At 39.8% G+C, this 12,637-nt stretch overlaps 1 protein-coding gene across 2 annotated transcripts in view; it reads right to left on the reverse strand.

Moving 5' to 3' along the window:
• Positions 1-12,637, reverse strand: part of Tafa4 (TAFA chemokine like family member 4) — a 192,847-nt gene that overhangs the window by 17,336 nt on the left and 162,874 nt on the right. For both annotated transcript variants that reach the window (XM_036182088.1, XM_036182087.1), the window contains exon 4: positions 10,126-10,281. In XM_036182088.1, coding sequence (XP_036037981.1) covers positions 10,126-10,281 — 156 coding nt within the window. The remainder of the gene's footprint in view (positions 1-10,125; positions 10,282-12,637) is intronic.

The raw sequence follows: 12,637 nt of genomic DNA on the forward strand, positions 1-12,637 counted from the left end.
AGCTGAAGCTAAAGGACTTTTCATCTTTAAAATGTTGTCTTGAACAAAGTCTTGCTCTCAGTGGGAACCTCAGGCACTCTGAAGCAGGACCCCAGCCCTAGGGAACACCTGGAAGAAGCCACATCATGTGGCTCCTGATGTGACCAAGGAAAACATAAGGGGCAATGGGTCAGTGGCCCGCCTGGAAGCCAGCAGACTCAGGTTGCCTCAGTAAGACTGCTGGGGGAACACTGGCATCTGCTTGAAGAGTGTATCTGGGGCAAACCTTTCCGATGCTCTTGAGGACTGTTTAAGACTTGAACGGTCTCTAAACTGATGAGAATCACGACAGGGGTCTGCACCAGCAGTGAGTGTGATGAGACAAGGGAATCTATAGCTTATGGAAAGATGCCTGGGTGGCGAGGCAAGGGACAGCAGAATTTAGAACAGGAAGAACTCGGAAGGAAAATTTAAACTGGGTATAAATGAAGTGAAAAATGAGGAAATCAATATCCTGCAGATAACTGCCAGAAACTTATTCAAACTGAGGGGACACAAGACACTTCTGATGTCATATATGAAAAGGAACTTGACTAGAAAAGTACTGAGGCTCATATCATGGAAAAAATATGTTCCTCACATGTAACTAGAGAAAGCTTAAAATACTACAGCCTCTTGGTGAAATTATTAAGGCCACTCCATGTAGTTAAAAAGGAGGGGTTTTTTGTGGGGTAGCTTACAAATGAAGGGATAGGTTGCAGGGTCTGGGAAAGGTATGGTGCAGTCCTGCAGTGTTCTCTAGAGAACTCTGCTTGGTCTACCTCCAGCATCCAGGGTCCTGGAACCAAGAGAGACCTCTCCTCTCGATCCTGGGTCTTCAGCGTCCTCCCTCAGCCCCACCTTGTGGGCGTGACCATTACCAAAGCCTCAATGGGGATTGGAACTTCCACTATAACAGCCACTCCTGTACTGTAGGTTTTAGTGTATGGATTGATGGGATTACTCTGAAACTTCTATATACTCATATATCATGAATCAATCTACCAATCAATACGTCAATCATGTTCATCTACCCTACTTCTCATTTTACTCTGAACGCATCTCCAGGCATTCTTTCCAGTCCATAGTAATCCCTCTTTTATTTAGAGACCAATTTACTTTTTATATTTCAGCATCTACATATGAGAGCATCTAATATTTCTCTGATTCTCTAGGTTTGTGTGGCAAGCCTCTTTATACACAGATTTATCTCATTGGCCCTCAGTTATTTGTTTGTTGTAATAGAAAAAAATAATAAAAGGGTTACATTTGAATATTCTGCATGTATACATCCAGTACATTCTTCTAATTTATAAATATACTTTTTAAAGTTTTAGATAAAAGAAAATATAATATCAAGTTCTTATCATTTTTTTTTTACCAGTTTTCTTTTGTTTGCTTAAAAAGTGATGTTCATTAAAATAACAAGCTACTCTGGAATTTTAAATTGCCACATTTACACAAACAAAAGTCCTGTTTGTATCTAACAGGAGAACACAGTAAGGGAGCCCTAGTGAGAGATTATCCCTAGGGAGTTTCTATGTGAATGACTTAGCAGCAAATATTCCTGAAGAGAGGAAAGAGAAAGGGGCCAGTGCAGAAACCAGAGTGCCAGTTTCGGATGCCCTTTCGCACTGAGGATTGCCTCTGATTCCCACAGCAAAAGTAAGAACTGACTGAGGTCAGACCTCACAGAGAGACAAGCACTGAGAAATCAGAGCTTCTCAAACAGTTGGAACCTAGCTCTGAACTGAATCAAAGGGCCATATGTTGGATTCTACTAAGACAACTGTCAGTGACATCTGCCCACTTTCCTGGGCCCTTCCTCCATAGGGAATGCCTTGTTGGAGGTATGTCCACCATCCTGCTAGAGAACATTACAATCTACTCTAAACAAGAAAATGCCCTGTTGTGTCTATTTTTAAAGTAAAATTCTTTCAAAAGCTTCATGCCTTCCTGGTTTAGGAAAACACATAATAAATACCCTCATTTTCAAGTTGTAATGAACTTGTGGTTTTACATGGAAAGGAATAAACAAGACAGTGGCAACCCAGTCTTTGATGGTGGCTAGTTCATCATATAAAGTTTTCTAGGTCTAATTGTCAAGTGACTAATTAGCTGTTCTGCTTTGGTGCAGAAGGGACTGCCTTCTCAAGAGTTAGTCTCTCGTTTGTTCACTTAGTTTAGCTCTACTTACAGAGTTAAGACCTTTCTGTTTGGTCTTTGAAATAACGTTTTATTTATTCTTTAAGAATTTTAAGGTCAAATATTTTGATCAAGTTCATCCACCTCTGCCCAGATCTTCCCTCATATCCCTACAGACCCAACTTCATATTCATAGTCTCTCCCTCTTTATGTCTCTCTCCCCACTTTCAGTTTGTGTTGTCACACTACTCAGAACACAAGGCCTGCCCTGGATTGTGGTAAAGACACCAGGTGTCAAACCATTGATGAAAACTGACTTCTCTCAACAGCAACCAAGTGCCAATGGATCCTCAGCTGGGGTCAGACTTCATGCCCCTTCCTCCACACTGGAATTTTGTCTGCCTTGAGTTTGTATAACTCTGGTTTATATTGCCTCTGTGAGTCCACATGTGCAGTTGTGTCTGGAAAACATTGTTTCCTTGAATTCATCTACCACTTCTGGCTTTTACAGTCTTTCTACTACCTCCTCCACATGGAATCCTGAGCCTTGGAGGACTGTGATGATAGACATCCCATTTAGCACTGAGCACGCCAAAATTCTCTTATTCTCTGCAGGTTGACCAGTTGTCCAATTCTGTGCTAATCACCATCTACTGTAAGCAGCTTTTCTGATAAGGGTTCAGAGATGCACTGATCTATAGGTATATCAATAAGAAATTATTATCATATTCATTTGGCAAAATAATAGTAGGTTTTTGCCTAGATCTATTTAGCCACAAGTTCTTGGTCTCATTGACAGTGTCAGGTATGGGGTTCATCTTGTGGAGTAGGCTTTGAAAATGCAATCACAAAGTGATCCAATCACTCCTATAACATTCATGCCACTATTGCACCAGTGGTCCCATCTTCCCAGGGATGCTATTATTGTAGCTTGCAGGATTCATACCTGGGTGGGTGAAATTGCTGATTACTGTTCTCCTCTGGCAGCATACATAGCACTATGCACAGTATAAGGCAAAAGGATGAAGCTTCTTAGGTGAGTACCAGCTAGATTTCTCCATGTTCTATGATACTAGTATATAGTATCTTCAGCCATAAAGTCTTATTGTTGAGTTCTGTAATAGCCTGTAATGTTTGGGGGCAGTCTATAGGATCCTATTGGCTTTCTGTTTTTTTTTTCTTTCAGTCTATTTTTAATCTCAACATATGGATGAGGCAATTTTGCAAATACCTTCCTAGAATATATATCTTTGAGCCTCTGCACTGAGATTCTAATACATTAAAATCCTGTGCTTATTGCCGCTGTTCCAACATGCTCACTGAGTTCTTCACTAATGATGCAATGAATTCCATGACCTGCCTTTTCAACAAAAGAAATCATAGCAGCTTGACCCACCTAACTAATGTGAGCAGTAAAGAGTTAAACTTCCTTATAGAAATAGTATTTGTTTATTTTTCTAGCAACATAGTACTGTCATTTCCACACGTTCACATAGCCCTGAATGAGCTGCTATGTAAATCCATGCTGGTCCCTTTTGGTTTTTTTGTTTTTAATGAGCTGAGTGATTCCTCCTTGTCAAACACAGACTCATAAATATATGTATATATACTGGAGACTTCAAAGTCCAGTTTCTCAACTTTGGTACTATTGCCTTTTGAGGCCAGGTAATTCTTTCTTGTGCAGTCTACCCTGTGTACTGTAAACTGTTTGGCAACATCTGGACATCTGTAGCCTCTACATAACAGATACCAGTAGATGCTTTCCCAAGTCTGTCCAATATCCCCAGGGGGCACAAAATTCATGTTTCTCAGCCATAGATATTTAATACTTTGCAGTCCAACTCAGGGGAAAAAAAGAAATAGAAGGTGGCCTTTTCTAGTTTATTAGGTCTGTTCAAAGCTTTGGTTGGTAGAAGGAATCCTAATCCACAATAAAAGGCATATCACCTCTATTCCATGTCTTCCTTCCTGCCCCTACTAGGGACAATACAGCACTTCTAAAATGTGTATGTACTCACTTGCTGCCATTCATAGAAACACAAATGCAGGGCTCACTATGTAACCTGTGCTGAGAAGTGGGGCTATCAAAGGCAAGGACACACTTTGCCCTTTCAACAATTCTAGGGGGCTCTAGAGAAACTTGGATTACAGCAATTCCCATCTTTTCCACTGGCACACAATCTGCTTCCTCCATTCTCCTAAACATAAACTCCCAGAAGCAGTGAAATCCCACCCCAATTCCAGGGCTCTGTGTTCCTCCAGTCTTCAGGTGCTCACACTTGCCTAACCACTCACAATACATGTTGTGCTTCCTCTTTCCCTTCTCCATCTTTTCACCTCCTACCTAGTCATTTAAGATCCACTGCTTCTCATGGGGTCCATAGCTGACCTTCTCTGTTCTGCCATAGAATCTTGCATGTGTGAGGGTTTGTCTGTCTCTCTTTCCTTGGGTATTATCGGCTTCTTGGAAATGGTACCAGAGTCCACTCTTACCCTATCCCCAGCATGTAGGGTAAGGCCAACATCAAGGAGCTCAATTAAAGCTTAATAAATGATCCAAGATATTCAAGATGTACATCCTGCCAACCCCAGGGTGCTTGTGTGAAATAAGCTTCCTTGCTATTGTCCTGACTGCCCCTTATAGAAACTCAGTGGCAAGGAGAATAACCCAACTGAAACTCCAACCCCAATGAGAACACATCATTAAGAGAGACCCTGTCTTATCACACAGCCCCCAGTGCAGTGAGAACTGTCTGGTCCAAATATTAACTCTGTTCTGTAATTAAACCAGTCCTCACAGTAAGAAAGGCAGAAAAATTGGAGCCTTGTCAAAAGATTTAAAAATACCTTTAAAAGTAACTGTCTTCCTTCCCAAAGCTTTTGTCTTATTAATCTATTTTAAATCCAATATTTACAAAACATTCATTTTGACAAAATAAATTAAGCTTTTTTGTAGTACACATTTATCTCTCTTTATCATAAAGCTAGTCAGCATTATCTCTATAGGACTGTGTTTTGATAAATGTGTAGGACATTGCTCCCATCATAAAAAGCCCTTGTGTATGCCAGTATGATTGCCATGGCTCAAAATAATTCCCCTTCCTCCTTCCCCAATCCCCAGTGTATATTGAAGGTGAATTTAAATAACTCAGAGCTAATTGTGATTTAAAAACTGGGGTGACTGGGCAAAAATATCTGAGTTTTGTATTTAACTAATGAAGGCTAAGCTTTTGCAGAGAAGCAATGAAAGCGCCAGATAAGTATCTGTGGTGTGGATTAACAAGAACGCAAAAAGATATTCCAATTTCTATGTCAACATTAATTAGTGCCCTGCTCCAACATCTCCGTGCCTTTGTTTTAATTTAAATGTAAATTCAAGCTAATTTTATGTTTTATATCCTTTCTACTCTTATTTACAAATAAGATAAGAAGGACATATCAGCAGAGAATGGGTCCAACCACATGCCAATTAACATGATACTGCATAATTATTATGGAATAAAGATTAAGCAGGTAAAGCTAAAAAGCCCTAATGGAAACACTCAGATAAGCAATAGATGGCCAGGTGGATAGGAGATAGATGTACATCCTAACTAAAGCTTAAAATTTCTATTCTCCCTCAGTGACTTTGACCCAATAAACACTCCTTGAACATGGCTATTTACCAAGTGAGGCTAGGTATGGGGGAGGAGAGCAAGAAGACACAATCAGTTCTCTTTGGGATACTGCTTGGCAGTCTCTGGCCATAAATGTTATATTGAAGTTGCATATTACATAAATTAAATGGTGTACTATATAATATGAAGCTTTGTGCCAGATATGCCCATTTCAAATCATACTAGACACATGTGGATCATCATTTCTCTTGAGAGAGAGAACATTTGTATCAACACAGAAAGTATTGCTCAACAGAACTGCATAGACAGTCATCAAATGCCAAATAAATGATTGTCTGTCATCACTTACTGATCCTAAAATGCTTGAAGGATCAGGCATGTAACTGGCCTATGAGTATGTTGAATTTGCTGTAGACACAGCCAAAATACCCATCAATAGAGGAATAGCTTAGTTACAGCCAATTCCTTCTATAGATAAAAAGCCAAGTTAGATTCACATATGTATCTGTGATCCAATACAGATAGAAAAAACTAGGTGGACCTAAGAAAATATACAAAACATACATAGATAATTGCTGTCTCTACTCTATCTCTAAAATTTATAGACACACTAAAAAAATACACTGTCTAAATATTATAGTTATTCCAAGGGTGAAGGCCAAAGATGGAGTTTGGGTATTTATATATTTTTTTTACTTAGGTGGAGAGAGATCTGGGACATTCACAATCTTTCGTTGTGGGGAAGATGGGGTATTCATATATTTCCTTTACTAAGATGAAGGTGGCAACAGAAATCATCATCATGTCAGTTTTCAAGTACCATTAAAAGTGCTGACTACTGCAAAATATTACATGTAAAACTTTTTCTCCAAAGCTGCTGGGCAGGATATAAAAATAGTCCACATTATGATTCATCACTTCCCCTAGAAGAGGTTTCAAGCCCACAGAGAAAAAGGTAGCTGTTGCCTTCAACAATTAGATAGGATGAGTCAGTTCTCTGTCAAGCTAAAACTATTCCATAGCTAGCCTGTGCATGAAGGTGAAAATATTGCTTGCAGACTATCAGGAGGGTATGCATACAGCAGGATTTTACTGAAAAAATGGTATGAGAAGAAACAAAACTTTAAAGGAGATGTGAAAGTACAGAGGAATTCAGTGAGCCAAATATATGGCCTGGAGCAGAGATGTGTGGAAGTCAACATGTTCTGGGTTGACTGAAGCAGAGGAATTCAGAGGGGAAATGAGATACAATAAGATCTTGGAACTATTCTGGAGGACGGAACACAATCCAGAACTCATCTTACAAGACTGGTTGCCTAAGTGTGGTTTTAGCATGAGAGTCACAGGTCCACTCTGTTTTTACAGAAGATCTATTCTGGGTGTGGGATGGGAACTAGGAGGTAAGAAATCATAAGAACAAAATGTACATTGGCCTCTGGGATGAGGAATTAGCAAATGTGGGGATGGGGGAAAGTGAACTGATGTGAGAGACAGGAGACAGAACACAGGACTTGAAATGATAAATGAAAAAGATCACTATTCTCTTTGGTCCTGGATTGAGGTAGAGTACCTTAGTGAGTTTAAGTGTCATTTTTAATATTTTTTATTAATGTTTTGAAAAATTCATATTGATCATATTCACTGACATTCCTCACTACCACTCGTTCTGGGTCTGCCCCTCACCTTCCTACCCTCCCAACTTTGTATCCTCTTGTTGCTGTTTTTTAGAGCTTACTGGTTTCCTGCTTGTACTACCCATACACTCACAGGTGTGAGGCCATCCTCTGGACCGTGGTAGACCAACAACAGACCACTCTTCCTTTAAACACTTACTCTCCCTCCCCTAGAAGTCATCAGCTGTTAAGACCTCCTGCTCAGGTAGAGCTGGGGGTTCCTGAGTCCCACCAGTCCAGGCTAGAATGCTGACTGCCTTGATCTTATGCAGGCAACCACAGCTGCTATGGGTTGAGGGCAGAGGTCCTGTCACATCCAGAAGACACTCTTTGGCCCCAGTCCTCCCTGACCTTTGACTCTTACCATCTTTCCACCCCCTTTTTCATGATATTCCGGAGTCTTGAGGTGAAAGGAGAATGTTCCATTGGTGGAGCATTCCCCAGACACTCAAAACTGACCGAAGTGCGGTGAGTGATTTTCTGTGTTAAACCGTCTACTGTGAAGTGTCAGGTTGTTTTGTTTTTTAAATGTTAAAGATCCTCATCCCTTCCATGGGTCTATAATCGTTTATCAATAATCTACAAAGCTCTGAGGAGAAAAGGGTTTCTGTAGATGATAATGAAAGCTCCTTACCTTAACATAAGGTTATTCTCCATATGTATATGCCATACTACATGAAGATTTATATACTACACTGCAGAAATTGTACTATGATTTTCAGGGTGCATGTGCAGAGTAAAGTACGTCTGTTGGGCAATAGATGGTATGGTAGTTTGAATGTAATTGATCCCCATAAGCTCATAGGATGTGTAGCCTTGTTGGAATAGGTATGGCCTTGTTGGAGGAAGTATGCCACTGTTGGGGTAGGCTTGGAGGTCTCATATATGCTCAAGTCATGCCCAATGCCTCAGTCCATTTCCTATTGCCTTCAGATCAAGATGTAAAATTCTCAGTTCCTTCTCCCATACCATGTCTGCCTATATGCCACCATGTCTCACCATGATAATAGACTGAACTTCTGAACTGTAAGCCACCCAATTAAATGTTTCCCTTGATAAGAGTTGCCGTGGTCATGGTGTCTCTTCACAGCAATAGAAACCTTAACTAAGACAGATGGAATATGTACCATGTTACCCTTATAAAGTCTGAATTCAGCAATACAATTGACCCCATGGCTTCTGATAAGGAATTAAAGTGAGGAAAGTTTCCCTTTGCACTTTCCCCCTTTAAAGGTAGTTGAGAGGTTCATTGTAAAACTGTGACAACCCAATACATAATAAATGTAGGGGTGTCTGTTTGCTTGGGGGAGTGGAGTCAGTTATTATCACTGACTGCAGTAGATGCAGCATTAAAAATCTGCTTATTTGTCTTTGCTGCTGACCTTTCAACAGACATCTCAAAGACTCCTGAGCTTACGATGGTCAGAGTCATGAAGCCTATATCCTATAACAGGATAGTTGTTCCAATGATGTTTTATAAATGTTTGTTAACACAATAAAGTAGGGCCTGGGAAGATGGCTCCATGGTTAAAAGCATTTGCTGATTTTGCAGAGGACCCAGGTTCTGTTCCAAGCACCCACATAAAACTCAAATCGCAGAGATTCTGACACCCTCTTCTGGCCTCCACTGCTACTGTATACACATAGTGCACATGCATACATGCCAGCAATTCACTCATACACATGAAATTTTTAAAAAATTAAATTTTAGAACATGAAAAACTAGAAGTAATGAAAATAATATTAGTAATAAGGGGGTTATTAGTGTGTACTACTAAGTAGGAAGTAAAAGGCCATACTGCCAGTTCCGACAATAGTCGCCTCTCCATATACATCAACTAAACATCCTTAGACTTAACTGATCACAGGTATAAATTACATTGTTTTAAGTGTATGTGTACTAAAAACATACAGAATTTTGTCTCCATAAAATATGAAATAATCAGGGGCTGGAGAGATCGCTTAGTGGTTAAGAGCACCAACTGCTCTTCCAGGGTCCTGAGTTCAATTCCCAGCACCCACATGGAGGCTCACAACCACTTGTAATGAGATCTAGTGCCTTCTTCTGGCCTGCTGGGACACATGCAGGCAGAATACTGTATATATAATCAATAAATAAATCATATATATATATATATATATATATATATATATATATATATATCACTCTATATTGTTTTAGGCATTATAGGAGAGATGACTTCAAGTATACAAAAGAATGCACATAGGTAATAAACACAATCCATCATTTCAAATAAAACTCTTGAGCCTCCATAGATACTTGGGTATCCACAGGGAATCCAAAAACCAGTTCTATAAGAAAGTAGGGGACATATATGCAATGGGGAGACTGAAGAAAGAAGTGCTTGGTCTGAGTGGCATTTGGAGACAGGTGAGCAAAGTAGCTTTAAAGCATGCCTTCCCAAACCATACCATAATGAAGAACACACACACACACACACACACACACACACACACACACACATACACATGCACACACTGAGCCCTCTTGAGAGAGATTATTAAAGGCTTGCCTTATTCAGCAAGAGATTTTGAAACTCAGATATCTGTTAACTTTGGGACAGACACTTCCCTCAAAGCACCCTGAATTTCTACAGGTTGATTTTCAACCCTTTTGAAATAACAGAGAGACTAACCAGAAAGGCCCTTACCTTCAACACAAGAAGGCTGTGCCCGAGTTGTGCCAGCCACCTGGCCTGGGAAGCAGGAACATTTGACAGTTTGAGAGCGTTCCTCTATGCGGTTCTTATTGCAGCAGCGGTGCACGGCGACCACCTCACAGGTACCCTGCTTGATTAGGTGGTGGCCTGTGAGGTAATAAGAGAGAACACAGACCAGTCACTGTTAGAATGGACCAAGACACCACGAACTCAGTGATGCTCTGACTATCTGTTCCCGCCTGCTATGTTGTGTATCTTGGTAGCACTTCCATTTGATGACATCTCAAATTAACATAAAATTCATAAGAAAGGTGCAGAATACTTGAGAAACTCAGCTCCAGAACTCTTGTAGCTGTTTTACATTCATGACATGGCCCCAGAGATGTTGGTGAAATAATTAAGACTTCTGATTGTTTGATTTTAAAGGAGCAGATCCCAGATTATCCAGATAGAGACAATATAATCCCACGAGCCCTTAAAAGTTGACAGGTTGAAAATATACATGGACTGTTGCTAGTTTGCAGATGGAGGAACAACATGTGGATGAACTAGAGATTTCCATCTCATCCGACATGAACTCAATCAATAATCCAAATGAGCCTGAAGTTGATTCATCTCCACAGCCTCCATAAAGGAATGCAGCCCTGTTGATCTCTTGGCTGTTGACATCTCAGTCATAAGAGCCTGGGGCGACACTCAGCCAAGCCCAGACTTCTCATCTCTAAGAATGAGGGGCTGACTTGATAGCAACTTGTTAGAGCAGCAACAGGAAACTAACTGTTCACCAGATTTACCAATTTGCATGTGACAACATTTGATGTGTCATTCAGAATCTGTCTCACCTGTTTTCTCTAGACATTCAACATTACAAGCCTGACACTCATTCACCCCTCAGTACATCAGTGAATTGTTTTCTAAAAATGACATCCTCATACACATACTTTCTGATATATGCTGTTATATAATACCCACACATGCAGATTGCCCCAACATGTGCATACCATTTGCTTCCTTTAATCAGAACCTATTCATTAAACTGACAAATCTTCCTTGACCTTGACATTTTTAAGAACACATGTCAATCACTTTACCGAGATCTTTCCCTTTGCGTTTTTTTTTTTTTAAGTCTTCTTAAGCTCAAACCATTCACTTTTAGCAGAATATCCTGACAGCCCCTCCATATTCTCCACCTATCAGGAGACACATGATGACCTCTTATAACATTCTTGGCTTTAATCACCTAGTATCTGTCAGGCTTCTTTGTTGTGAAATTCTATTTTCTCTCATAATTTAATATACAGTTGAGAAGAGAAACCTTGAAACTATATACTTTTTATCAATCTCCAATCCTCTGATTTTAGAATCCATTGATGATTTATACCTGAATTGATCATTAATTTGATGGTTAGAAGACTGATTCTCTATTAGCTTTCAAATTGTTCCAGATCTGTATAGAAGGACAATCTTCACACTTGACTGCTGTATTATTTTTACATGGATCTCTATTTTCTTGAACAATTTATTAAGCTTTTGGCCCACAAGAAAATAGCTCACATTTTCCCACTTCTCATTTCTCTAGCCTTGGTGACTGTTAAGAAGCAGTCAGACTTAGAAACTATGACCTTCATATATAGGCTTAGTTACTACTCCAATTGAGTAATTTGGACTCTTAGTGTGTATAAGTACACATACATGGCATGAGTCTGCATAGACATCATCAGGTTCTAGTCAAGTATCAGAAGTTCATACTACCCCATCCTATACTGTCCATTACTAACAATAACAAACCTGACTTCCACAGTCCTTAGACACCAGAATAAAATGGATACCATGGTTGTTTTCATCACCAGTGGTATGCAGCATAAACAGTGCCCTGGCATGTCAAAAATCAGGAAGCTTCCATCCCTGTTGATCACATCCCTCTCTTGGGTACGAGCAACTAAATTCTGTTACCAAGATCCATGTACATGAGCTTGCAAGCAAAGCTGTTCTAATGACCCCTCCCCAGAAGGAACCAGAGCTGGTCTGTGTGACAATGATATAGCACACAGAACTAAAGATTGTCATTTTATCTGACAAAATAAACACAATGAAACTGGAGCTATTATAGCCCTACCTCCAAATGCTACCACACTCAGGGTTATGGAATCAACACATACACTGGGCAAAAGCATCAGCATTCTGACCACAACAAACAGCAAGCCATACTAGATTATTAAATGATCCTAGAGAGGCCATAATGAAGGCAGTGCTATGCTTCATTTAGAAAATGAAAGAAATATGCTTTAATAACTTCTTAGAAAAGTTAACAAGTAATTTGGACCTTCAGTAATAATATGGTCTGCTTGGTGCTCTGGTGCTGTTTGGATAACTATGCACAAACACAAATGGATTGTCTACTATTCAAACTTAGAATTGTTCCAGGCCTCCCTGAACAGTAATTTTGCCTGACTAGAGATTACATTTACTTATACGAATCAATCTATTGTACTTCCTTGGACTA

This window comes from Onychomys torridus, chromosome 3 (genome assembly GCF_903995425.1).
Source record: "Onychomys torridus chromosome 3, mOncTor1.1, whole genome shotgun sequence".
In the NCBI taxonomy this organism is placed as follows: Eukaryota; Metazoa; Chordata; class Mammalia; order Rodentia; family Cricetidae; genus Onychomys; species Onychomys torridus.